General features: G+C 38.9%; 1 protein-coding gene across 1 annotated transcript; it reads right to left on the bottom strand.

The window, feature by feature from the left end:
- Window positions 1-35: 35 nt before the first annotated feature.
- LOC104603657 (uncharacterized) lies at window positions 36-27,886 on the bottom strand. The gene is made up of 14 exons (XM_010267736.3): window positions 27,745-27,886; window positions 26,849-27,488; window positions 18,576-18,657; window positions 18,409-18,465; window positions 16,995-17,050; window positions 7,320-7,554; window positions 3,341-3,427; window positions 3,189-3,263; window positions 1,664-1,747; window positions 1,274-1,338; window positions 945-1,194; window positions 776-864; window positions 498-612; window positions 36-387 (listed from the first exon to the last, which is right to left on the bottom strand). The coding sequence occupies exons 2-14, from the start codon at window positions 27,418-27,420 to the stop codon at window positions 346-348; spliced, it is 1,809 nt and encodes a 602-aa protein (XP_010266038.1). The 5' UTR covers window positions 27,421-27,488; window positions 27,745-27,886; the 3' UTR covers window positions 36-345.
- Between the last annotated feature and the right edge of the window lie 23 nt (window positions 27,887-27,909).

The raw sequence follows: 27,909 nt of genomic DNA, 5'->3' as shown, positions 1-27,909 counted from the left end.
GATATGCATTTTAAAAACCAATAGGCAAGCCTCAATAAAAGTGCAATAAATGAAGACTAGTCAAACACATTTAGTATTAACAATTAAGTACAAATATGTAACCAATTTCTCTGTAGTGTATGCTCTCCTATACTCGTATCCTTCCCGTTGATCTAAAGAAAACACAGAACCCTCCAAAAATGGGCTATAAACCAAGCCACAGATATGAGACCAAGATCATTCCCATTGTTACATAAAATAACTTCAAGCCACCCTTAGTTGACACTGAAGAAGCAACAAATTTAATCCATAGGAGTTGAATGCTTTTATTTGTAAAACTTCCACTTGATACATCATGAAGCAAATCTATCTACTGTCTGGGAATTTGGCCTCGTAGTTTTGGGGCAGCTGTATAAATGTAAAAAGGAAAAAAAAAAAACACAATCAAATGCATAATCAACATAACTCTTTAGTAAATACAACTTCGAAAAAGAGAACAATGAGCTAGAGAGAATGACCATAAACGTTGCTGTTATCATCTTTCCTGCAAACCACCTCCCATGGAGTGACCGTTGTGCATTCATAGCAGATTGAGCATTTTCAAAGCGTAAATATACATAGCCAGCACTATTCCTGTTATTGAACCACAAGCAGAATGATCAGATCATATAAAATATAAATGTAGAAACAAACATTCAGGCATCAAAAGGATGGTCCATATATTGGGTTTAATCAAAATAACCAAGAAACATTTCAATTCCGTTGGATTAAGAGTTTATGATGCAAAACTACTTACTTGTCCACATAGATATGCTTTACAGTTCCGAACTTTGAACATTCATCTTGGACATCCTCTTTGATATCCAAATCAAAATCTGGTTCTGTCTGCAGCACAGCAAACTATTTTAGCATGCATAGTAACAGAGACAAGCCCAGTGAGCAAAGAAAACTACATGGGAACCAACCTCAACTTTTGGGTCAAACATATTTTTCAGTAACAGGCATTCACTCGGTGCGCCCAAAGTATCTATTGCAGGCGCAGTTACAGCTGGAACTGGAAGGGATGCACCTGCCAATCCAGAAAATGTGGGCACAGATGCCTGTCCAAGGGGAGAAACAAGGGGAGCAACCACAGGTGCAGCACCAAGAACTGATGTTCCTGGTAGAGTAAGGCTAGCGCCATTCACAACAGGTGTGCTAATTGAACCAGCAATGCTGCGGACAAATGAAGCAGAGGTTAAATGAAGCTATAATAAACAAATACATTTAAATACGAAAACCCAGTAGAAGCAACCTTGATGCTGTGCCACTCCGATCCAGCTTTTGCATTAGAAGAGCCCTGGAGCGAGCATTCAGAGACTGCAAACCCAGAAAAATATCTTATGCTAGCTGGCATGGAATCAAGACAACAGATGCAGTAGACACTAGACACTAGACACTAGACACTAGCCATTGAAAAGTATTTAACAGTGCAAAGAAGAATTCACATCTATTCATCAAAAAAAAGAATTCACATCTGCACCCACAGCACATCTCAACCATGTATTGAGAACATCTCCCAATGACAAGTACGGGAGATGTCCCCAGTGCAATGCTGAGATGTGCTGTGGGGCGCCACCCTCTGTGGGGCACAGATGTGAACTCTGCAAGGAAATGGCTACAAAATAAGGGCAATATTGCATACCAAGCCTCCGCCATCGTCATCGTCAAAATCACCAGCATTTCCCCCAACATCTTGCATCCCAACTTGATCAGAAACAGCAGATACCTACAAACAAACAAACAAATAAAAAACAAGATATGTCAATTATAAATTTACAAATAACAATTTTAGTGAGGCTTATGCAGTAGATGACTCTTCTCACACATTTCACTGAACCTATTCAGAAGATCCGTTGACAAAGATAACCTTGTATTTTACAAGTGGTCTATAGGTGCATAACCCTAATGGCCTGTTCTCTGTTTCTTCCTTATCTTTGTGTTGCCAAACTCCCATAAACCCCTCCCCTTTTAAAGCTGTTTGTCAAGGTCCAATCCCACCAAAAGTGAAGTTTTGATGTTAGGAAGCAGTAAATCAAATCATTAACACCTAAAAGAGGCTTCAAAGAAAAAGAAAAAATTGGTGTCTTCCCCTTAAGTATGTATTCTATGCTTGAGGAGTGGAGAAAATATTAACCATCTTCTCTTAAGTTGTCATTATGCTACTCAGGTGTGGAATTATTTTGCTCAAGCCTCGTAGGTGTGTGGTCAGCTCCAGATATTGCCATGGAATGTTTCAGAATAGGTTTGCAGTCCGTCGTACAAAAAGGGAGAAGATCCACAGGAAAGGGTACAAGAGCTACGTTTTTGTGGGAACCATGGGGTGATTTAGTGATGAATTTAGTATTGCACATTGGGTGATGATTAGCGATGAATTTAAAAACAGTATCTTTGACTGGCCCATTAGAAGGGAATAATGGGAAGCACCGGCAAAAAGAACCCTGAAGCTAAACTTTGATGGGTATTGTGAAATCCGGAAGCTTCAGTAATTGGAGGTGAAATAAAGGACTGAAGTAGTAGTAGCATTCCTATGAGCTTTTCAGGGCCAATAGAATAAACAGATCCCTAGAAGCTGAGCTGGGCTTTAATATAAGGGATGAAGTTGACTGTAATGAAGGGATGGACCAAGATTGATAACAGAAGGGGGCTGCCAGACAATCATATCCTGGATGGAGGATAGAGAGGATATACCCTGGACATTTACACCTTTAGTGAGACAGGCACATCTAGGCAGCCCAGTGCATGAGGCTCAACCAATGCAGGGACTGGAGAGGGACAGATGTTTGCAGCCTTACCCCTGCACACACAAAGATGATGTTTCCAATATTTGAAGCCTGGTCACCCAGGTCACAATGGAAACCCAACCATTGCACCAAGGCCCACCCTCAGGCTCATCTGCTAGGTTGAAATTTGAATACCTCTTTCAAGTGGATCCCTAGAAGTGCAAATAACCTGGATGATGCATTAGCTAAGGCTGGACCAGCTAAGGAATTTCTGAAATGAGGATAACCAGGGCATGGAATCACTTTATGACATATAATGTAATGAAATTTTTGACAAGTAATGAAAAATTTCCCTTCTCTTGGTGGGATAACTAGCAGAATATACTGTTGCTTCCATCTGTTTCAACCACAGCCAAATAGGAATAGATGAAAAATATAGCAGGTTACCTTGATTATACGGCCAGCAATGTCTAATTGTCCATTTAAACTCTGAGCAGCTCTAGCATCTTCAAGACGTGCAAACTGAAACAACACAGTTAAAAAACATTAGAATATAATTTTCAACGGTACGAATTACTCTTTATGACTGTCAGACTCACTTGGACAAAGCCAAAACCTTTGCATTGCCCAGTTTCCGGATCAAGGGGCAACTGCACCAACTCCACAGCACCAAATGGTTCAAAAACCTGGAAATACACATGAACATTCAGCAAATTCATCCGCACATATATTTAGAATAAGCAGGATTAAAGCATCTGAAAAATCCTTAGTAATTCTTCAGTTTCTGCTATTGCATAATTATCATATCAATGGAAAGGTCCATATAAGTGAGATGAGGTCAACAAAAAACATCCAAACTGTTTTTTAATCCTGTTGAGAGATAGTGCAAGTCAATGATATATTACCCAGGTAAATGACAGTGATACCCATCTTTGGGAAGTGGGGCAATGTTTGTGGAAGAAACGCAAAGCACCCTTTTAGTTAAAAAGGGAAACCGGGTTTGCTACATAAACAAATGCTCCATCATATGAAATTAGAGACATTTTCGTTCTAGTTAATAAATTTGAAACTTATCAAGAAAAAAATGTATACAAACTGCACATTCCTATTGTAGTCAAAAGGAGCTAAGGAAATCGAGATTCAACAGCAATAGCAATGATATAGGCAATCCATGCCCAATTTATCACATTCCACCAAAAGATGAAAATATAAATATGAAAAAGAAAATTGGCAATCAAGTTCACCAATATCAAGTCATCTACCAGGCCATGGTTACCCCACTTCAACACAAGAAATCTCAATGTACTTTTTCATGACCAATGACCGAAGGGCAGTATTGGTTTTGAGGCCTCTTCAATGTTATGGGTACTGTTTACTGGGCGAGTGGAATTGGTGGTTTTGAGGCCTCTTCAATATTGGTTTTTTTATTTTTTTTGAATTTTCCGACATTTTTTATTATTTTTTAGCATTTTTTTATAATATTGCGCGTTGCTTTAAAAAGGCGCGCACCTCGCCTTGCGCCTTGCACCTCAGGCGCAAATTGACCCCTGCGCCTTTTTTGTGCCTTGCACTTTGAGAACACTGGTCAGATGACAAGCCCAGTATCCCAATCCTGCTGGAAATGTATCATGAAGAACCTGGCTTCCTTTTCTTCATGGTGTTCATTTAAAGTCAGAAATGGGGAAAAGATCTGTTTCTGGGATGATAAACGTATGGTGTGGTTCTTCATCCTTGGCAACTTCCTTGCCCCACATTTATCAGTTGTCAGGTGACAAAGATGTTGGGGTACAAAGCAGTTACAATATGCTGGAAAATCAGGTGGTATGGACCCCAAGTCTTAGAAGTAGTATTCAGGAATGAAAAGCTGAGGAGTTAAGCTCATTACTACAGCGAATCAATTCCACTTCTCCAAATCCTGGTGGGATTGATAGGAGTTGATGGACAAGGGCACAAGGATGGGGTTTTCATGGTAAATCCATGTCTCTGTAGCCCTTGGAAGTGGATTGGAAAGCTGGAGTCCCATCCAAGGTGAGCTTCATCATATGGGCTGCCATTCTGAACAAAATACAAACCTGATGGCCAGAGGCATGCTTTTGGTCAATCATGGTCAGCCATCTATTACTTCATTTCCCCTTTTACATAGCTGTGTGATCGTATTTTATTAAGACTTTTAGCAAGGCTTGGGCTCCTCCAAGTGATATTGGCACTCTGTTCTCTGCATAGGCTGGAGATGGTTTCACTAGGAGTGGGAGACTGCTTTGGCTAGCATCCCTGATAGTCATCTGCTGGGTGATTTGGAGGAAGGAACAATTGCATTTTCAGGGGTATGCTACTCGGTTGGAAGCGGTGATGAGTGATGGATGATAGGGCAGAAAGACTTTTGTTCAAGTGGGTGTCCATAAAGAAAGAGGTCTGAAGCCTATTTCCCCCCATGTTTGTGATCAATGGAACCAAATAATTGGTCTTCTACCCCCTTTTCAAGAGCTTCATTTTTTGTATATGATGAGTAAAGCTTATACTGAACATTCCCTCCACATGGGGGCTTTTGTTTATAGTCCTCTCACTGAAAGAGAAGACTATAAACAAGCCCAAGCATCTCTAAATGTTATAAAAATGCTGTGTAATATATCCACATACGGTTAAAGGTATTCCAAGTGATACCAAGCCATTTTGGCTCCTCCATTCAGAAACATTGCAAGGTAGTTCATATGAGATACATAGGAGGTGAAAGCTAAATATTAAATCATATTACAAGCTCCTAAATTTATTTTATGCACAAAGCAAGTTATTTAAGAAATGTAACAACTGAAAGAGCAGCCTAAAACAAGGCCTTGCATTCCAACTGAAACTCTATATAAAGTCCATGCATCTCTAAATGTCATAAAAATGCTGCGTATTATATCCACATACAGTTAAATATTAAACAATAAAGATAAATCATATTAACAGCTCTTAAATTTTATTTCATGCATAAAGCAAGTGATAGAGATTATTTCAGAAATGTAACATATTTCCAGTCCAAATAATATTGTCAGGAACTCTCAAATACATTTCTGCATTAGATTTTAAATATATACCATATTTATTGTAGCCCACTTGAGAGCCAAAAGGACAATAGTTATGTGACGGTTATATTAGAGCAACAATCTAGAGATGATCTAAAATCCACACGGCCAGTCAGACTGGTAACCTAGTCACAATCCCAGTTCAGGTTAACCTCTAGCCTGCTAAGTTACAAAACACAAATCAGTCAACAACCCAACCCAGACAGTGGCACCATTGACCCATCTGACTCATTCCATGGGTTACCATTTTTGTATTATTTTATTTTTGAAATTCTTATATTGGTGACATCAATATAATGCCAAAGGCTAGGACCGTATCCACTATCCAGCCCACCCCAGATAGCTGGTATGACATCAAGGGTTGAATCATTGACTCAGACAGTTAGCCAGCTGAAAATCATCTCTTTCTTTCTTTTCTTTTCTTTTCTTTCTTTCATTTTTTTGAGAAGAGGGGGGGTAACAGGAAGAAAGGAAGGCCAGGTCATTCCAGATTTGGTCTCCTGTTATTGTATCTCTACATAAATGAAGATACATATGGTGATTAATAAATAAATGAAGATACATACATCAATATTTTGAGTAGTTACCCCATTGACTAGTTCCTTTAGCCCTTTTTAGTTTCTAAGCAATCACCTTTTAGCCACCAACCGGCTAGATCTTGATAAAGGCACTAGGTGTCTACTGGCATTAGAAAATGAGTTATCCAGTGGATTAAAATGGGTATTTGAATTCATGGGGGTTTAGCTGTCCTCTCAAAGAGATGACATCCTTGACATCCAAACTAAACTCTTAGTTCTGCTAGGTTCCGAGAACACCAACTTAGTGTCACTGTCATTCATAGAGCTAAGAAGGCCCCTCCATCTTTTCGGAGTCTACAGAACCTGTATCTTATTCTCCTATAGCAGTCTAGCTCAATACAAAATTAGTTTGATTGCACTAGGAAATCCATCAATAAAAAGAAATTCAGTAATAGATCCAATCTGCAAATCATTAGGAAATGACATGCGGTATGCATAGAGAATTCTCTCCACTGGCAAAAGGTGGGTTTTATATACATGGGAAAATGCAAGTCATCAACAAGGTATTCTACCTTTTTTTATTTCTTTTGAAGGGCTACACAACAGGGGGTAGCCCATCCCCCAACCCATAACCCCCCCCCCAACCCAGGTGCAGTTGGGATTCAATCCCAAGTCTCCGCTGCAACCAGCAGTAGACCTTACCAACCAGCTGGTTGGCACCTTGCCAACAAGGTATTCTATCTTGTATCATGTGCCTTGCATATATTGGTCAAATTAAGTTGTGCTAGCATGTTTTGGAACTTTGACACACCAAATTAACATGCATTCCTGAAGTTAAAATAGTGGTGAAGGTAAACAATAGCCATGGTATCATGCTCAACAAATAAAAGACATTCTTCCACCAAGGAAAAAGCAAGAAAGACAAAATTATCTGAGCTTGATCATCAAGCACTATGAATCTGAAATCTAGAAAGTACCATTCCAGATCTTATTACCTGACGAAGTTGGTCTTCTGTGATATTGAAATGCAGATTGCCAACATACAACCTTCTAGCTCCTCCTGAATAGGGTCCAATAAGACCACCCACTCCTCCAACTACAGTTGTATTTGACTGGACCAGATTCTTCTCAGCCTCTGATGGCTTAACCATCACTGGTTGACCAAGAAGTGGTTGACCCGAGAGTGCTATTGCCATAGGGACAGACATTGCATCATAAAATTCAATATACCTGAAAAAAGGCCAGTCAAAGATCAAGTACCTATATGCAACATGTAATCCAAAATTAAACATCAAAAGCTCATCTAAATATGAAAAAGCAGATATTGCAGAAAGTCTATAATATCCATTTCTATGCACAAATGTACAAGAAACAAATTTTACTCAAGTAGGGCTCAACTATTAGTTTTTTTTTTTTTGATAAATAATATCACATTTCATTAAGATCAAGAGAAAGATACAGTCCCTTGGAGAGGCACGAGATGCTGGCATGCCACCTCTCCAACACTGGAAACCAGAAAAACAAAACTATAAAACTATAACAAGGAGTACATGAGTGCTAATCCAAGATTGCAATTAAGCCCAAAACAATGTTTCCCTATTTGTCCCTTATTTTGCCAAAAGTATCAGCGAGAGCGTTCGCCGATCTTCCCACCCACTGTACTGTAACAGACATGTTTCTTGTCAGCCATTTATACTTCTTTAGCTCATTCTTGTAAATCCATGCAACCTATGAATTATTTAACCACCCCACTACTATCTTAGACCCTCCTCAATCAGCATCTTCTCCACACCAATTCTTTTGCAAGAAGGCCTCCTTGTATGGCGGCTAACAATTCTGCCCTAACAGAATTCCCTACTCCCAACGGGCCAGAGTAGAGAAGGATAACCTCTCCAGCCTCATTTCTTAAAACTCCTCCTAGCCCAGGGGGCCTTGGGTTGCCCTGGCTGCTCCCATCAAATTTCAGTTTCAGAAAACCTTGTGGAGGGGGGGCCCCAGATTGTAGAAACCCTGTCCTTTATGGAAGAGCAGCTTGCTACTGCTGTCCAGTTCCTCCATAGGTCATTAAAAGAGAAGGAATGAAATAGTTTCATAGATTTTAACCAATGTATTGCCATGTTTAAAATGCAATCCTTCAATGCTTGGCTGCTTCTTCCCTTCTCTTGGAATAATCTTGAATTCCTTTCTTCCCACACTGTCCAGATCAATGTTGCTCTTGCACACCTCCATTCTTCTTCCTCTTTTATGGGGCCATGAGAAGGTAGATGAATTGAACAGCAAACTTAAATCTGTTGGCATCTCCCACCTACACCGAAATAGAGAGAAAAGCCATGCCAAAGCTCTGCAGTGACATCACAGGATAGAAATAAATGATACCAGTCCTCACCATGAGATCTGCAAAGGGTACACTAGTTAGGAGAGATACAAATAAAGGGTCTTCTCTTTTGTAGGTTATCCATGGTGTTGCCTTTCCCATGGCACACTTCCCAAGAAAGTCATTACCTTAGGGGGGACCGGCCTACACCAGACTTCTTTGGAAGGGAAAGCCCGTTGAGGGGAGGTAATACAAAGTGACTTAAACAAGGAACCACAGGAAAATAACCCTTTGGGGTGAGGGGCCCAAATCCTCTTGTCTGGCAAAGAAGGATCCAACCACACTTTTTCAAGGAGGCAAAGCAAATTAGCCAAGCAAACAGCTTCCTCATCCCTTAACCCTCGATGAAAACCCCAATCCCAAGACAAGGCCGACGGATTTAACGGAGAAGGAAGGAACTTTGAAATTGCCTCATTTTTAAACCAAGAAACAGAAAACAAGGAAGCAAAAAGATCTTTAAGAGGGAGATCCCCAACCTAAGTGTCTTCCAAAAAACGAACAGAAGTCCCGGAACAATTATCATACCTGACACAATTAGGAAACTTTGGGAGAATTTTGTGGATTGCCTTCCAAGGAGTTGCCATGTTAGACCTTCTTGATGCACCAACATCTCATCCATTCTCTGAGCATCCATGAATACTCTTCACCACTTCATGCCAAAGCCTCTCTTCCTCCAAAGGCCATCTCCATAACCACTTCCCTAGAAAAGCCAAATTCCTGTTAATCAAATTTCCTAAACCTAATCCCCCTCCCACTTTGCTTCTACCCACAACCTCTCCTGGCTCACAAAGGAAGTCTCTCATCAATTTTTCTAATTTCTTCGCTTCCCTAGGCGGTATCCTAAAGACCGAGCGGTAATAAGTAGGTAGGTTTGTAAGAGTAGCTCTTATCAATGTTATCCTTCCACCCAACGAGATGTAGTTTTTCTTCCACACCGCTAACCTCTTCTCAAACTTCTCTATGACTGGAGTCCAAAACCTACGCTCCCTAGGATTTGCCCCTAATGGAAGCCCAAAGTAGGACATAGGCCAAGAGGAAGTAGAGCATTCAAGGCAATGTGCATTAGCCTCAATCTCCTCATTCTCCAAATTAATCCCCGCCATGCAGCTCTTTTCTAAGTTGATTTTCAAGTTGGAAATTTCTTTGAAGGTCTTAATCAACTCCTTTAAGTTTCCCACCTTCTCACTAAAGCCTCCATAAAAAAATATCATTAAATCATCTTCAAACTGAAGATGGGTAACTGGAACTTGGTTTCTGCCTATTCTCCAATCCCTTATGACCCCTTTCCTATCAGCCCTAGTGATAATTCAACTAAAAGCATCAGCTACCAAGGTAAAGAGAAAAGGTGAAAGAGGAACCCCTTGCCTAATGCCCCTACAGGCTGGAAAGAAGACCCTAACCACTCCGTTTACTAGGATGGAAAAATGACAATTACTGACACAACCCATCATCCAACTGCACCACCTTTCCCTAAACCCACAATTCCTAATCACCTTTAACAGAAACTGCCAATCCACCGAATCAAAGGCTTTCTCTAGGTCCAGAGCTTGCAAACAAAACCTCTTTTCCTAGATCTCTTCATTTCCTCCACGCACTCATTTGCAATCAAAATCTGATCAATTATCTGATGTCCTTGAATGAAGGCCCCTTGGGCTTGACTAATGATGGATGGGAGGGCTCAACTATTAGTTATAACCAAGTTTTATAAACAATATCCAAGAGACACGCCATGTGAGAGAGAAGTGAACAGTAAATGCATAAAGCAAGGTTCAAAGTATCAAAATGTATTAGGGTGTATCTGTCGATACATAGCACGTATCAGCAACCCCCGATACGCCCTTAAAGTGGGAGTTTTGGGATCTGAGCTGGTTCAGGGTGTAGATGGGTTTTAAACCGACCCCTTGAACAAGTTTAAAAAAAAAAAAACCGCAGCTCTATACAGGCCGATACAACCCAACCAGCATACCGGTCTGTATTGATATTTAGAACCTTGGTATAAAGGATCACTACTCAGGCACAACACATAAAATTTACATTTTTTCACTTATGGCAAAATGTATTTAAATATAGCTAAATCCTGAAACCAGCAAATTTGGTAAAAAGGTAGTGGCGAGTTGGTTAAAGAAAATTGGCTGAGTTCTGTGGCAGTAACTCATGAGCGAAGCCAAGCAATGAATGGGAGAGGTGGGTATATCCAAATGAGTTTACAAATCAGCAAACAGCTTGGCCATGCAAAGGGTGAATGGGGAACAAATGTTTTGGGAGTTACTCTTGTACATATTTACTATTATTTTCATTAATCAATAAAGCTGCACAGTTACTTTTCAAAAATAACAAAAAAAAAGAAATTTGGCATCAACAAAGTATATGACATGTAAATTTAGTAATAATAGTAGTGTAAACCAGCATACACTTATGGAAAGCAAGAAATAACTCAATGTGACCATTTCCAGTACCTTGGTTCAATAATTCATAACAAGGGACAAATGGTGGGGCACCTCTGGACTATTGTATGATAGGAGAATATCACGTAAATTGAAAGGAAAATTCTATAAAACAGTTGTAGTGCTAGCTGTCTAGAGCAGGGTGTTGGGCAGCCAAGAAACAACATGTCCAGAAAATGAGTGGCAGAAATGTGAATGCTAATATGGATGAGTGGAAAAACTAGAAAGCATACGATCAGGAATGAAGCCATCCATAGAAACCTAGGAGTAGCTCCAATAAGTAATAAAATGTGTGTGAGAGAGAGAGAGAGAGAGACTGAGAGTGTAGGCTAAGATGGTTTGATCACGTGCATAGAAGACCACCAACAGGTCCAGTTAGAAGAAGTGATTTGTTACAAGTGGAAGGGGCTAGAAGAGTTGGGGGAAGACCAAAATGATTTTAAATAGAGCGGATTGGCGAAACAGGATTAATGTAGCTGACAAGTGACAACATATAGTTGGGATAAAGCATGGATGATGCCAGCTAATGGGTGTCAATTCTTTTTTAGGCCTTACAACCATTTGTCGCCTGTTAGCAACTAAATTCCAGTGATTCTAGTCCTACCCCCGTCCTACCAGGTATGGGTGTCAATTCTTTTTTAAGTACTGACTTGTGTGCGATGCCTGTAACAGATATGCCAGCTTCCCATCCAGGAGGTTCTGATGCAAGAGAGAGGGTGATGGAAGGAAGTAGTAAGGGGGAGGCGAACAGAATTTGGGAGTTGATCTGTACAATGATGGAGGAACTAAAAAAAGGAAGAATTCTCAGAGAGATGTTGTAGCCAAAATAAGTGTGAGCAGGGTAAAATTCTTCCTCAAACATTGGCTGGAAAGGGTGGAGAAAAGAAAGAGGATGATTGTTGTATTAGGAAGGGGGGGGGGGAGAGGAACAAAGAAGAAAAAAAGATCTGAAGTGGAAAGGCTAATCTCAGACATTGAGGGAGATTCAGGATTTAGTGGTAGAGGGGATAGGAGGAAGGGCCTAAAATGAGGAGATTATGGCCTTTTCATGGGTGTTTTTGCTATTTTGTCTCGATGAAAATTATTAGCTGGAATGTAAGAGGGTTAGGGAGTGCAAGAAAGAGAAGGGTGATCGAAGACCTACTCCGAAGGGGAAAACCCGTATTGTGTTGTTACAAGAATCCAAAATGATAAAATTAGATGGGAGATGGGTGAGGAGTTTTTGGAGGCCTAGAGGTTTAGGTTGGAGCTCGTCTCCTTCTTGGGGAGCCTCGGGGGGGATCGTAACACTGTGGAGGGAGGATGTGGTGGAAGTAGTGGAAGAATTGATAGGCAGATTCTCAGTTTCCATTAAGTGTAAGGATGTAGAGGATGGGTGTGGCCCTAATTCCTATAGAGAGGAATGAGATGGGGGAGGAACTATATGCAATCAAGGGGCTATGGTAATGGCCCTTGGTGCCTAGGCGGGGATTTTAATGTCATTAGATTCTCTGATGAAACCAGTAATCCCCAACAGGTAATTACAACAAGCATGAGGAAATTTAATGGTTTTATTGAAGAATGCGTATTGAAGGAAACGCCTCTGCTGCAAGCCAGTTACACTTGGTCCAACCTTCAGGAAACCCCTTTGTGTTCGAAGTTGGACAGGTTCTTATTTAACCTTGCCTGGGAGAATAGTTTGGAAAACTTGGTTGCTAGAGCGTTACCCAGGGTCACTCCGATCACTGTCCTATCCAGATAGGTACCGAGTTTTTTCCTACAAGACCCAAACCTTTTAGATTCGAAAATATGTGGCTTACCCATCCAGATTCTGTGAAAAAAGTGAAGGAATGGTGGGGTGAAGAGGAGAGGGGGGTAAGATGGAAGGGGATCAAGTTTCATAAGAATTTAAAAAGGTTGAGAGCCAAAATAAAAGAGTGGAATAGAGATCATTTTGGTAGAATTGAGGAGCAAAAATTGTGCCTAATCTCTCGAATAGAAAACTTAGATGTAAAGGAATCTCAAAATGGGTTGACTGAGGAGGACAGAGTGTTAAGGAGACAATTGAAAAAGGATTTGGAAGAAGTGTTACTGAGGGAAGAAATCAGTTGGAGACAAAAATCTAGACACAAGTGGATTAAGGAAGGCGATTGGAACACTAGATTTTTCCATGATTTGGAAACTGGGAGACGAAGAAAGAATCTTGTGACCAAGCAAAAGATAGGAGAGGAGGTGATTACCAACCAGGATGACATAGCCAGAAAATTTGTGGACCACTTCAAATCAATTTATAGAAGACCTTTGAGTGAGAGAGCAGTCGTGAAAGGGGTGGAATGGCCAAGAATTGATGATGGAGTGGCAAGGTGGCTGGAAAGGGGTTTAGAGGAAGAAGAGATTAAGAAAGTTGTCTTTCTAAAGGATAGATCCAAGGCTCCAGGTCCAAATGGCTTTACAATGGGTTTTTATCAAGACTGTTGGGAGGTGTCGAAAGAGGATTTAGTTGAAGAATTTAAGGAATTTGCAGACAATCACATTATAAGCCCTATAACTAATGCAACCTTTTTGGCCTTGATACCTAAGAAGAATGATGACAACCATCCAAAAGATTATAAGCCTATTAGTTTGGTGACAAGCATCTATAAAATTTTGGCTAAAGTGCTCTCGTTGAGGATTAAAACAATCCTCCCTTCTATCATTAGTGAAACCCAGGGGGCTTCCATTCAAGGGTGACAAATAACAGATCAGATCTTAATTGCGAATGAGTGTGTGGAGGAAACGAAAAGGTCTAGGAAGAGAGGTTTCATTTGTAAATTGGATCTTGAAAAGGCCTATGATTTGGTGGACTGGGAGTTTCTATTAGAGGTTATGCGAAACTGTGGATTTGGGGACAAGTGGTGTAGTTGGATTTTTGGGTGTATCAGTACTTATCACTACCCTATTCTGGTAAATGGTGTGGTGAGGGACTTTTTTCCAGCTTGCAGGGGTGTCAGGCAAGGGGATCCACTCTCACCCTTCCTTTTTACCTCAGTAGCTGATGTAATTAGTAGGATCATTACTAAGGCTGACAGCTAAGATGCCATTAGGGGTTGGAGAATAGGGAGACACCAAGTCCCCATCACCCACCTTCAGTTTGCAGATGACCTAATGATCTTTTGTGAATGAGCTTTTAGCGAAAAGTTAGCAAACCTAAAGGAGCTAATCAAAGGATTTGAAAGTATTTCTAATTTGAGAATAAATTTGGAAAAGAGTTGCATAGCGGGTATAAATTTGGTGGTAGGGGAGGTCGAGGCTATTGCGGAGTGTCTTGAGTGTTCCACCTCTGCTTGGCCTATGTCATACTTAGGGCTTCCTTTGGGGGCAAATCCTAGGGAGAGTAGATTTTGGACCCCAGTGATAGAAAAGTTTGAGAAGAGATTAGCCTCATGGAAGAGGAATTAAGTCTCTTTAAGAGGGAGAATTACCCTAATAAGAGCTACCTTGGCTAACTTACCTACCTATTTTTTGTCTGTTTTTAGGATACCAGTTAGGGAAGCTAGGAAACTAGAGAAGTTGATGAGAGATTTCTTATGGGAGTCGGGACAAGAAAAAAAGGATCACTTGGTTAGAAATTATGTGCAGAAGTAAAGAAGAGGGGGGTTTGGGACTTGAGAGGGTAACTAGAAAAAATCAAGCTCTGTTAGGGAAATGATTGTGGCGATGACCATTGGAAAGAGAGAGATTGTGGCATGAGGTGGTGGGAAGCATTCATGGGAGGTCAGAGAATGGATGGGATGCTGATGTATCAAGGCAAGCTAACCTAGCAGCACCTTGGAGGGCCATTCACAACACCCTTCCTCAATTTCTCAATTTTATCAGGTATGAAGTTTGTTCTGGCAACACTGTTCATTTTTGGGAGGATATTTGGATAGGAGACACACCTTTAAAAGATCTGTTCCCTTCGCTATTTTCTGTTTCCTTGTACAAAAAAGAGGTGGTCTCGAAATTTGTCTCACCTTTGAAAGCACCCTTAGATCCTACTTGAGATTTTGGGTTTCGTAGAGGACTTAGGGATGATGAAATTGAATCTCTGTCTGTCTTGCTTGGTTGTCTTAATCAGGTTTGTTTGGATCCCTCCAAGCCAGATAAGAGGGTATGGACTCCTAGACCCAATGGAAGCTTCACTTGTGCTTCTTTCTTCAAGTCTATCTCTCAACTTTCTACTCACCAACCCTTTCCGTCAAAAGAAATTTGGTGCAGGCCAGTTCCCCAAAAAATTATGGCGTTTTGTTGGGAAGTATTCCATGGGAAAGTAAACACTCTAGATAACCTACAAAAGAGAAGACCTTTCCTCTGTATTTCTCCTAATTGGTGTATCCTCTGTAGAGCTCACGGTGAGGATTGTTACCACCTATTAATATCTTGTCCCTTTTCTGCAGACCTTTGGGCTTGGCTACTTTCGTTGTTTGGGAGTAGTTGGAGTCTACCAGAAGAAGTTCACATGCTCTTCAACAATTCTACCTTTTATTGGCCTACAAAAATAGGGAGAATTATGTGGAGATGTGCTTGTGCTGCCTTGATTTGGACTCTTTGGGAAGAAAGGAATGTTAGAATTTTTCAAGAAAAAGAAAGGAGCAGTCAGAAATTGAAAGACTGTGTTAAATAGGGCAATACCTTGGCTGAAGACCTTATAAATCTTCAATCAATTCTCCTTTAATGACCTTTGGAGAAATTGGTCAGCAGTAGTGAGGTGTTCATCCCTAAAGGACAAATCAATTACAAGCTGGTCTCCTCCATCCGAAGGCTCACTGAAGTTGAATTTTGATGGAAGTAGCATGGGTAATCCAGGATTATCCGGAATGGGGGGTGCTTCGAGAAATGAGAAGGGAGAGATTTTGTTGCTCTACTCAGGTCCCTTGGGAATTGGGGACTCCATCAGGAAAGAACTTTTAGCTGTTGTACAAGGGGTGCAATTTGCAAACCAGCTAGGGGTACAACACCTAACAATCGAGGGGGATTCCAAAGTGGTGGTGGGTTGGTTGAAAAATCCTGAAGAGGCCATGTGGCATTACAAGAATGAAATGAAGAAATTTAGTTGGTTGACAAGGAATATGTTGGTCACTGTACAGTGGGTAGGGAGATCAGCAAATACTTTGTCAGATGTGTTAGCTAAGCAAGGTGTAAATAGGGAAGAATTGTTTTGGGCTCAGTTGTGATTCTTGCTTTTCTTTCCTAGTTTACTTGTAAGATTCAAGGAGGGGCTGTAGCTCGCACCTCTCCTTGGGATGTTGTATGAACTCACTCTAAATCTGCTTTTGAATTAATAAATTTATTATCATTCATCAAAAAAAAAGATAAAGCATGGATGATGATGATGATGAAATTTGGCATCAACACTTCAACGAGTCAACAAATCAAACCCAACCACAGGCACTGAAAACTTTCTATCATGAACTTTATGAAATATTCTAATCAAGAAACAAGGTTTTTTTTGTAATAACTCGTTTCCTTTGTTCTACATGCAATCAAGCCTTAAAAAGAAAGGAAAAAAATACAGATGAGTGAACCAAATGCCAACCTCACTGTTACATAAAATTCATTTCTAACAATGAGCTACATCAACCCATATTTGTCTGAAGAAAAGGTTCAGCTTACCTAGAATATATGTATACATACTAAGTTATTATTAATATAAACCAAGCCATAAATTAAAAAAAAAAACATTCATTTGCAGATTTTCTATGACATGGAATCCCACAAAGCATTCCAGGTTCATATGTCATTCTTATAAACTTATAACTGTGTGATCAAAATTAAATTAATAAGGCCCACAATTAACAATTCTTTTAAATGAAATTTTCAAAAATATCACATAACAATGGAGAAGAAAAAATTACCCAACTCCCTTTGAACGCCTTGAATTGCGATCCATTATGAGACGCACATCCCGCACCTGAAAACGGTAAACATAGTGTTGTTAACAAGATAATAGATGGACAACTATGATAACATATACAAAATGTTCAACTTACAAAAGACAATCTCCTGACAAGATAACTTTATAGTTTAATCATTGGCACCATGAAAGGCAGCCTATATGATTGCCTGTCACGTTTTAAGTGCACCATTAAACTCACTAAATGCAAAAAAAAAAAAGCACAAAAAGAACCAATAAAAGAATGCTTCATGGAAGACACGAAATAACACAATGAGAAGTAAAAATAATGAAATATTGCATCTCGATCTTAATAATACACAACTTTCATAATAGAAGCAACATGCAAAATAATATGGGAAACCAAAGTAAAGTGAAGGATTTGGTACATCCAGTTTTAGTCCTTCATTTTTCTAATTCTATTAGAACAGGAAAGAGTGATTTTAGTATCAATTTGTCAATGTTCGATTATATAAATAAATTCAAATTCAGTTATAATTTTTAAATACCCATCAGACATCAAATCACCATATCTCTAGTCAAATTCGAATCTTGCTTGATTTGCTTCAAACTCACTCCACTTACAGGACTAACTGTGATAATGCAGGTTCAAGTCTGAGAGCAGCCACTTCATGCAAGAAAAAGCCAAAGCAAGACCTGTATCAAGGCCACCTCTTTCAAGATGCTGGATACGAGGGACCAATATTGGTAATGGTTTGACCCCTTGGCCATAGGCATTTTATAGGTTGATTGGAAATAGTCTAGGGACAGTGTTGTACTTTATCCCTGATTATTAATAAAATTGTCTTTATAGTTACCAATAAAAAAATAGTCTAGGGAATGTGTAGAAAATTGCAATAAATAAACATGCATGATATGTACATTAAATAGTGTATTGCATTTATCCCTCTATTGACAGTCAAACTGGGCATTTTATTCATTCATTTACTGATCCATTCCCCATTAAAGATTTACAACTTTTTGCATGTTTTTAGAACCAGAGCTTCCCTACAGTTGGTAGGTCTCATCCAGTCTGCTGGTTAGTGTTTATCGAATAGTCCTAGAATTGCCAAATAAACCTAGCATTTAAATTGCCTGGTTCTATGCTTTCTGTGGTTCTTTTTATCAGAAACTCCTTTTATGTGTGGACCTGATTGTCCTGGGCCACTTTCTTGAAAAGGCAAACATGTTCAAGAGAATATTCCTTTTTCATGGGGGTGGGGATTGATAAGTAACCCAATAGAAGACATTCAAATATAGCATAATGCAACAACAAAATGCACTCAAAACTCAAAAGAATAGGGTGCAAGAAAAACAGAAAAAAAGGTAATAAATATGGCCAGATAAGAATTTTTGTGTATGAGAGAGAGATAGACCTTGCCGGCCCTTGAAAAGAATTCATATACATCCCTTTCATCTGCCTTCAAACAAATCTGCTCAAATCACTGAAAATAGCAATTAGCAACAATTCATGCCTTGGGGGGGGGGGGGGATTTGGTGAATAAAATATTGAAAATGACACCATAAAAGGAAATTTTGTGACCTGATAAGCAAATACAGTCCTTTGATCTCGTTCAGGATCAGCCTCTGGCTCTGCCACTTCCTCCTTTTTCTCTTTATATCGCCTGCAACATAGAAATCTCAAATATCAACCAGACATGATGAATCACTGCTCTGTATATTTATCATCTAAAAAGTACATCATTTTCACAAAAACTAAAGCAAGATGATAAGGTCATCCATAAAGCAACCTCCAAATAAACAAAGCATTCCATATGACAAGATACAGAATATTTTCAAAACGAAAATTCCTGTAACAGCGGCATGTTTCTTTCTCTGACAGCACATCACAACTTATGGTGACATGACCTATGTAACAAATGTAAATGAATAGTTTCTGACTTGCAGAATATATAAACAACTAACCTGAACATGAACATTAATTAATATCAGTAACTGAAATATCAAGATTCTGGTATCTAACTACTGTAAGTGTAAAATCTAGAATAAATCAATGAAGAAGTAACAGTTATTTCCCACCTTTTCCCTGTTTGACTAAGAAGTCTGAAAACAGCAAACATATGACAGTTATTAACACCAGATTATGCCAACTACAATACTGAGCAAAAAACTCTAGTTTATCACATCTGCCATCAGTTTGGAGCATGAGCTGTGTTGCAGTAAAACAAGAGATATTCCAGGAAAACAGAGAGAGACGGAAACTATATTGTTATGGTCTAACTATATGTTGACTAATGAGCATAGCACAATCACATCATCATTTTGATCACCATGGATATAAACATGTATTTGACTGGTTCTACTAGACCAAAATGTTTAATAGTCAAGATATAGTTAAAAGAAGGAAACACACCAAGGAGAAACCAAGCAAGCACATGTAAGAAGCTACTAGCCATTTTGTATGCAGCAAAATTTTTAGAGATAAAAAGTGTGAGAACAAAGGAATAAAACAGAGTCAAGAGAAAAATATGTAAAATGGATATAGTGGAGAAAATGAAAGGCAAATGGAATTGCCAAGGAACCTAGCATAGCAAGAACCTAAAAATGCCCCCAAATAAGTAAGGACTTCAGAAAACAACTCGCCTATCAGTTGCATGCTGAAAATCTTGACTTGCGTATGGCACAGAACCTACAAATAATGAAATTTGACAGCTGCCAAAGGACCTTAGTTGAGCTACAGGCAGCCCAAAATCCTATATCTTTGTGAACAATTATCAATAGAAGTAATAGTCATTTATAATATTTTATCGAGCACAAGTTTTATCAAAGATCTGGCAGCCAATTGAACACCAATTTTCCACACAACCATCAGAGGACGCAGTATTTCTGTAAAGCAGAGCCCTTTACTCCCTCACCCGCATTTCTGCAACAGAATAAATATAATTAAGCTGTTGTGTTCTGAGCTGGATGATAACCAAATCATAACATACATCACCGACTCCTTGTCAAAAACCTCGAAATGCTTAAGACTCCAATCTTGCAACACAAGCTTCTAAACTGTGATAAGTTAAGGAAAAAAGAAATTTTAAGACCCATGACCTGAATTCCTGAGCCTGGCTCAGTTTCCAGAAAGACCATCTGAAGATTGCTCTAGCATATCTGCGAATTTCACAATCTACTTTTCAATATTCAAAATTTCCAGCACTGATAAACAGCACAAGTAACAATATGAAACTTGAGCATCACTTTTGCCAGAATAAGTGCAAGAAAAAAATAATAATTTCGTTGAGATTTAAAAAAAAAAAAAAAAAAAAAAAGATTTCAAGTGAAAAGATTTTTAACAAGAAAACTGATAGATTTTAAAGGGCCTCCAGCCAGGAGGAGGCAAAAGAAGTGCTAGTGATACTTGGTTCATCTCATATGGTGTCTGTATCAACTTGGATGGAAAATAGACCATGAACAGAAATTTACTAAATATATACCAGAATTTGGACATTAAAGAATCCAAAAAGAAAAGGTATAGATAAGAGAAGAATGAAAAAAATTTCAAGGACAGAAAAGCATCTAGTAATTTGGATTCTCTTGTTTCAATTACATTGGGCAGCAACAACTTGAGAGACCTGTGACATTGATCATAGCATTTTTTTAGAAAGGTAAAGTATGAGAAAATTGTAATTGTAGGTTTGATATCTGTTTAGGGGTTGTTTGCAGTGTGGGAGCATTCTTTTAGGGCAGAAGAGAGTTGTCATCTTGTTACTAGCATTTTACTGTATGTATCACCATAATCTTCTTTGGTTTTAATGGACACTTATGATTGCCTTTTCCCATGGGCATAAGCAAAGTGCTAGATTATATAAGTTTTGTATTTGCTATTTGTTTTTTTAATTTACTTTTCAAACATAGTAATGAATGTGGTCAATACATCGATGGATATTCCTTCATGAAATAAAAAAAAAAAAGAAAAAAACATACCATTTCCATTGATCATTTTTAATTAATGAAAATAAGTCAAATTATTGTAATGAGGTAGTACTTGGTTTTCTCAAAACAAGTAAGTCATCATCTAAGCCTTATCCTAACTATATAGACTCAACTACATGAATCCAGTTTTCCCATTCTTTTCTGTTTAATGTCATATTCATTATAAATTGTGAACACTTAAATCATTTCCCACCTCTTCAACTTGTAACAGATAACTATATTCTTAAGAGTGCTGTAAGATGATCTTCTATGCACGTGACTGAACTTCTGGCCCTACTTCATAGTTTTTCCACTCATCCATCTCAGCACACACATTTTTTCCAGTCATTTGTTGGACATGTTGTTCCCTGATTGCCCAACACTCAGTTCCATACAGTATTGCTGGGCATACGACTGCTTTATACAAATTTCCTTTTTAATTGAAGTGGTATTTGCCTATCACATAGGACTCCAGATGCACCCCCTCCAATTTTGCCCATCTTGCTCTAATTATATGGGCCACATCCTCCTCTATCCCTCCCTTGTTATGAATTATCAAACCAAGGTGCCAAAAAAGGTCAAATAAATAATATTAAGTGAAAAACAAAATTTTGCTTTTGAATTTAACAACTTTTGCTTTCCAGTGGACTATTTGGAAAGAGAGAAAATAGCGAGGGTAATATGAAAAAAGTAATACTTATCAAAATATATATATATGAAAAAAGTAACGCACATATCATGCAGGAAATTATGAAAACATAATAGCTTCCTCCAATGATGTCAGTCATTTAACCAACCAACCACATGATTCTTTTTTATTGGAAACAGTTAACTTTCATTAATACAGAAGTTTAAAGAGTACACCTGTCAACCACCTGCAACAAGTGTTGACCCAAAGTTTTCTAAAACATTACAACATAGCCCAAATTAAATTGTTTCTAAGGGTCCCTTGCTTTGCCAAGGTGTCAGCTAAACCATTAGCTAACCTCTTGGTCCATTGAAGGTTGCCCCAGCTTCCTTTGCTAAGCAAGAAATTTCCCTCATTTGCTGTCTGTATGTCCAAACTCTCAAACTCTTTATTTGCAGCCAGCCTATTAGCAGTTTAGAGTCTCCTTCAAACTCAAGATTGTAAAGTCCCCATTGCTTAGCTAGTCTCAAGACTTTGAATAGTGCCCAGTGTTTTAAAAGCACAAGGCGCAAAAAAAGCGCAAGGGCCAATTTGCGCCTGAGGCGCAAGGTGAGGCGCATGCCTTTCTGAAGCAAGACGCAAATATGCAAAAAAAAAATGCTAAAAAGTTAAAAAAAAAGTCAGAAAATTCAAAAAATATTAAACATAATATTAATAGAAAAATATAAATTTTAATTTTAAAATAAATGTTTTAAAAAACCTATTATCAAAAATTAAAATACATAAACATAACATGTAAAGCGTATTCAAATGAAAATTTAAAAATAAAAGCATTTTCAAGCATGTAAAACCCACAATCTCTTTTTCCTCAATTGCAATACTTCAAGTAGCTAATGTATATTGCATTCTTGATTCTATGAGTCGCCTTTGTACCACACCCCTTGAAGCAAGCCCAAACAAGCCCATGTTAGGGTCTTAAATTCTTATTTCTCACATAAAAAAATAATGATTTTATAACTCTAATTGCCTTTTAAGAAGATATTTTATTGGCTAATGTTGTTCATTCATTCATTCCAATGAAATATCTTCTTAAAAGACAATTGAAGTTATAAAATCATTATTTTTATGTGAGAAATAAGAATTTAAGACCCTAACATGGATTTGTTCGGGCTTGCCTCGAGGGGCATGGCCGGGGGAGCGAAGCCCCTGGCCCAGCCGTTAGGCTCAAAAAAAGCAAAAAATGCTGAATTTTAAAAAGGCACACGCCTGGGCTGAGGCGCCTAGGACTTGGGCCTGTGCACCTAGGACCTAGACCTAGGTTACCCAAGGAGATTCCGTCAAAATTGGACTTCACTCTTTGTTCCATTGAAGGAATCCATTGCTCCTGGATCACATTCTTTGTACTTGTAGAATTTTCCACTACAAACCATCCTCTAGAGATGTCCTCAACTAAGTAGTCTTTAAATAGCTAAGTCGGTTTCAACCAATGTATGACCTTAATAGTTATGCAAGCAATACTTGCTCCTTAGATCTTCCAATCCCTTGAAAATTTGTATCATTTCTTTCTTCCCAAATTGACCAAAGGATAGCTGCTCTTGTGGTTCCCCACATCACTCTTCCCCTATTCTTCGATAGTCTAAAAAACTTGGGTCAAAAAAGCTTGCCACATCCGGGGGAGGAGTCCACCTACAACCAAAGAGAGTTTGATAACCAATTCCAAACAAAAGAAGCAAAAGGACAAGACAATAGTAGGTGTGTAATTGTCTCACCAAAACTTAAGCATAAGCTACAAACATGAGGTGACAAGCAGCAATTTGACCTTCTTCTTTGAAGCTTGTCTAAAGTGTTAATTTTTTGGAGCATTACCTCCCAACAGAAAACCCTTATTTGGGGGGGTAAAGGGTTATGCCAGACTTCCTTCATTGGAAAGGGACATGCCAAATTAGAAGACTAAAGAAGAGCAGTGAAGGAGGAACAAAGTAAAGGAACAAGAAGGGGACACTAACCAAACTGGCAAATCCTACTGTCCAAATAAGCATGATCTAGAAACACGAAACTGAGAAGAGATATAAGGTCATCCACCATCCCCATTTCAAATTCCCTTAAGGCCTTAACCCTCTCCTCAAACCCAAATCCCAAGAATTATCATTCCCATAGATAAAGGATATTACTCACCCTTTATTTTGGGAGAGAGAATAAATAACTGGAAATCTATCTTTAAGGGAGGTATCCCTAAACCAAACGTCTTCCCAAAAGAGCACTTTAGTACTTGCACAAGCATCATACCTGATGTACAAAAGGAAGGCAATATACCAATATACTATGGTTTGTTTTCCAAGAAGACGACCGCAATGCCCTAGGGTCAAGAGTAGCATCCTAACCATTATCTTCCATGCCATGGATACTCAAAATTACTTTATGAGTTTATCATATTCTAAAGGCAATCTCCATAACCATTTCCCCAAAAAAACCAGGTTTCTAAGTCTAAGATTTCCTATACAAAGGCCCCCACTGTCCCTACTTCTAGACACCACCTCCCATTTCACCAAATGATCCTTCTTTGTGTCCTTCGACTCCCATAGGAAATCTCTCATTATTTTCTCCAATTGATTTTCCACTCTTGTAGGGATTTTAAAGTGGATAAGAAATAAACTAGTAGGTTAGTCAAGGTTGACTTTACTAAGTTTATTCTTCCTCCTAAAGAAATGTAATTTCTCTTCCACCCTACAAGCCTCTTTGAGAATCTTTCCAAAATTGGGTACTAGAAGCTTTCAGAGTTTGGGTTCCCCCCAAACGGAAACCCAAATACAGTAGCGACCAATCCCCTACCTCACAACCCAACAAGCTAGCAAGGTTTTCCACCTCTTCTCCCTCTTTATTTAACCAATCACATGATTCTTTTGCACAGGAAAATGATAAAACACAATCATTGAGATAGTTATCTACCACCTAAGTATCAAAGGATATATGGGCTTGCTACATTACAAGGAATGCAAGCTAGTTCTTATGTTGCCCCCTTATTTTTGGCATTTTCTTCTTTTTCCTTTTTAAAAGGTCCTCTTTTAATGTCCTCCTCCCTCAGATCTCTAATACTGCAACAGCACCTCCAAGGTGGTAGAAATAGTGGTGGGTATGGAGATGGAAAACTAGCAAAGTTCTTTTTCCATCTTGTATCTCCCCACTTCTTTTGCAACTCTATGACAGAACCCTTGTTTTATGCACAGGCAAGAGATTATAGAGTGAAAGTGTTGATATTCATTGTGTTGCATGTTCGGTTATCGTTCTTTTCTGATTGGTAACAATCAGAATTATTGTTGATTATGAAAAAAGAATGATGCGTAAATAAACATAATGTGCCAAGAAAACCTTAACATAGGCTAGCATGTGCTAACCATTAATTATTGTTGATTATGAAAAAAGAATGATGCGCAAACAAACATAATGTGCCAAGAAAACCTTAACATAGGCTAGCATGTGCTAACCATTCCATTGTATCATGCTATCATTTTATTTACAGACACTCCCCTGGGGGTTGTCCCCCAAAACAAATGATATTTTTAAAGGTCCCAAAAACAAATGATTTCTATTTACCTCTTGCCTTGTCAAACCATCAATCATACTGTTAGCTGATCTTCAAATGCAATTAAACGTTGCACTTAACCCCCTTGCCAAAGATATTAATCCCCTCATAACATGTCTATATTTCCAATACCCTATAGTGCCGTTTTCAAGCCAACCCACCACCACATTCAAATCCACTTCTACCAATTATCCACTCTTATAAAATCTCATTAGCCTATAGGTCCAGAAGATGTGACCATTGTGACACCAAGACAATTTCTGATAATTCCCCCAATTCCTGACCAGCCTGGATTTCCCAAGCTGCATCCATCAAAATTTGGCTTAACCACATCATGGATCAAGGGAGACCAAAGTGGGGATGTATAAGATCTGGCTGAAGAGGAAGAAAGTAATCATCTGCCACCCTTTGAAAAAAAAAAAAAAAAAAAAAACATTGATATAGAATGGGGAGAAGATTGGTGCGATTTTTATCTACCATTCCATCCTTGCATTGGTGCTTTAAATTGGCACTTTTTCATTCGTATTAATACACATTAAAATAGTATGGACAAAAGGAAAGAGAGGCAAATCATAACATCTAAAGGAGGACACAATGCCACTAAGAGCAAAATATCACACCTTTAACAAAAAACACTTTATGCACTAAAGAACTTATCACTAAAGTTCATATCTTACATCTCAAAGTGCTCCTAAATTTATTTCTATTCAAGGAAAATGCCATGAAACTCAACTTTAATGCATAAAAAGCTCCAAGCAAAATGTCTCAAGGCTCACCTTTACAAGCTCATCCCTAGATCTTGAGTGTGCCTCACAAGAAAGTGGTCTTGAAAGATTATTTGTCTAGATTGATACCTAAATATATAATTCACTATAGTCATAAACTTGGGTCTTTTTAATGTTTAAACACTTGTAATGTTGTACTTCATACTGAATGTTTGTCTAGGAAGGGTTGAGAGTTTGCAGTTGCTGATCTGTAATTTAGGTTTTAATATCCCCACCACCACCACCACCACCCCCCCTAAAAAATCCAACTTCTTATTTGTAGCCGTTTCCTAGAAGAAAAAAAATATATATCTAGATTCTGTTACAGATCATTAGAAATTGGTGGTAGCATCATTATTTTCAAGTATGTAAACGAAGGAAGAAGGAAATCTTAATTGAGGCATGTAAAATGCACATGCACATATATGCCCTTTATGTAGCTCTTGTCTTTTAATTCTCAACTCTTCTCAAGTTTATTTATTTTAATGCTAAAATCAAATGAGGGCTTGTGAAGTTTAAGCCTCACCCACATTATGGCTTAAAGAAGTTGTAAGCTTCCCCCAAGACATTGATATTAATATTATTGTCCTTGGATCAAAAGCTCTGCTCAAGGCTACAAGTGCACCATCTCAAGATACTTTTAGACCATTCTCAAGCATCAATATATGCATGAATTCCTCAAATACACAGTATTGGACACTAAAAATGCATCATACATGATCAAACCCACCAACTTCTCATGTACAGATAGTGTGAGCTACGCTAAGAAACTTTCAAGATCGAGAACAATTTGCTAGAAGCTTCCAAATGCCTCCATTTGAACATTTAATGGACAAACAAATGCCATAATATTACACAACGTGCATAATTCAGCAGTTACATTCGAGAATATCCTCACCAGTATGAAGGGACCAAAAGAGTACCTGCTATCTCGATCCCTTTCTCTCGACTCCCTCTCCTTTTCTCTTTCCCTGAACTCTCTGTCTCTCTCGCGCTCTGCATCCCTATCACGGTCAATGCGGTGCCTTTCCGAGTGGCTCCTGCTCCTACGTGATCGTTCACGTTCTTTCTCCCTATCTCGTTCGCTTTCACGATCACGCTCTCTTACCCTATCGCGGTCTCGGTCTCGGTCTCGGTCCCGGTCTCTTTCCTTGCCACTCCTCTCCTCCCTATCCCTGTCTTCCCTGCTGTTTCTATGTCGTTCCTTCTCGCTCCGCTCCCCATCCCTAGAGCGGTGGTCAGGAGACGAACGGTGACGTGAGGAACCTCTGTCTCTGTGCCTGTCGCGATCACGGGTGTCGTCTCCGGATCTTGCCCGCTTCGAACGGCTATCCAGATCATCATTGTTATCGTCGCTCCGATGCTTAGAGCTTCGGCTCCGATCTTTTTCTCCTGATTTAACCGCCCGGTCGTCACCATTCACTATTTCCTTGTCCTTTGGCCCTTCCGGATTCTCAACTGTTTTTTCTAAATAATCATACTCGTCGAACTCCATTCTATGATCTTCGAATAAAACAAGGCCGTTAAACGACCTTGTCCAAAACCCTAAAAGTTGTTAAGAATCTGCAGCAGACGATAAATTCATCAAAAGGAAAAAGAAAAAAGTAGAAACTGGAATTGGAACATGAAAAACACAAAGGGGAAAAAATCAAATATGAACTTGAACTAAGGGGTCAAGAGACAAATTAAAAAATAAATTAAGAAACCCTAGAAATGAGAATGAAACAAGAGACAATTAAAAGAAAGGAGCGAGATGATGGAACACTGGTTATAAGGAAGCAGAGCAAAGTGTCTGTGACTGTGAGTTTGCAAGGTTCACCTGTCTAGGGCCAGGGGAGAGCAAATACTGAAGTAGAGTTTAGCTCAGAGTGACAAAGGCCGAAGCAGATGAACATGAACACGATTCACCGAGCGAACGGAAAGATGGGCTTCTTAATTTTAGTGGGACAAATCCAAACAAGTAAAACCTAGCGATAGTTCTCAC

The sequence above is a fragment of the Nelumbo nucifera genome, chromosome 5, assembly GCF_055504915.1.
Source record: "Nelumbo nucifera cultivar China Antique chromosome 5, China Antique-T2T, whole genome shotgun sequence".
Classification (NCBI taxonomy): domain Eukaryota; kingdom Viridiplantae; phylum Streptophyta; class Magnoliopsida; order Proteales; family Nelumbonaceae; genus Nelumbo; species Nelumbo nucifera.
This window is presented reverse-complemented; position numbering and strand designations above follow the sequence as displayed.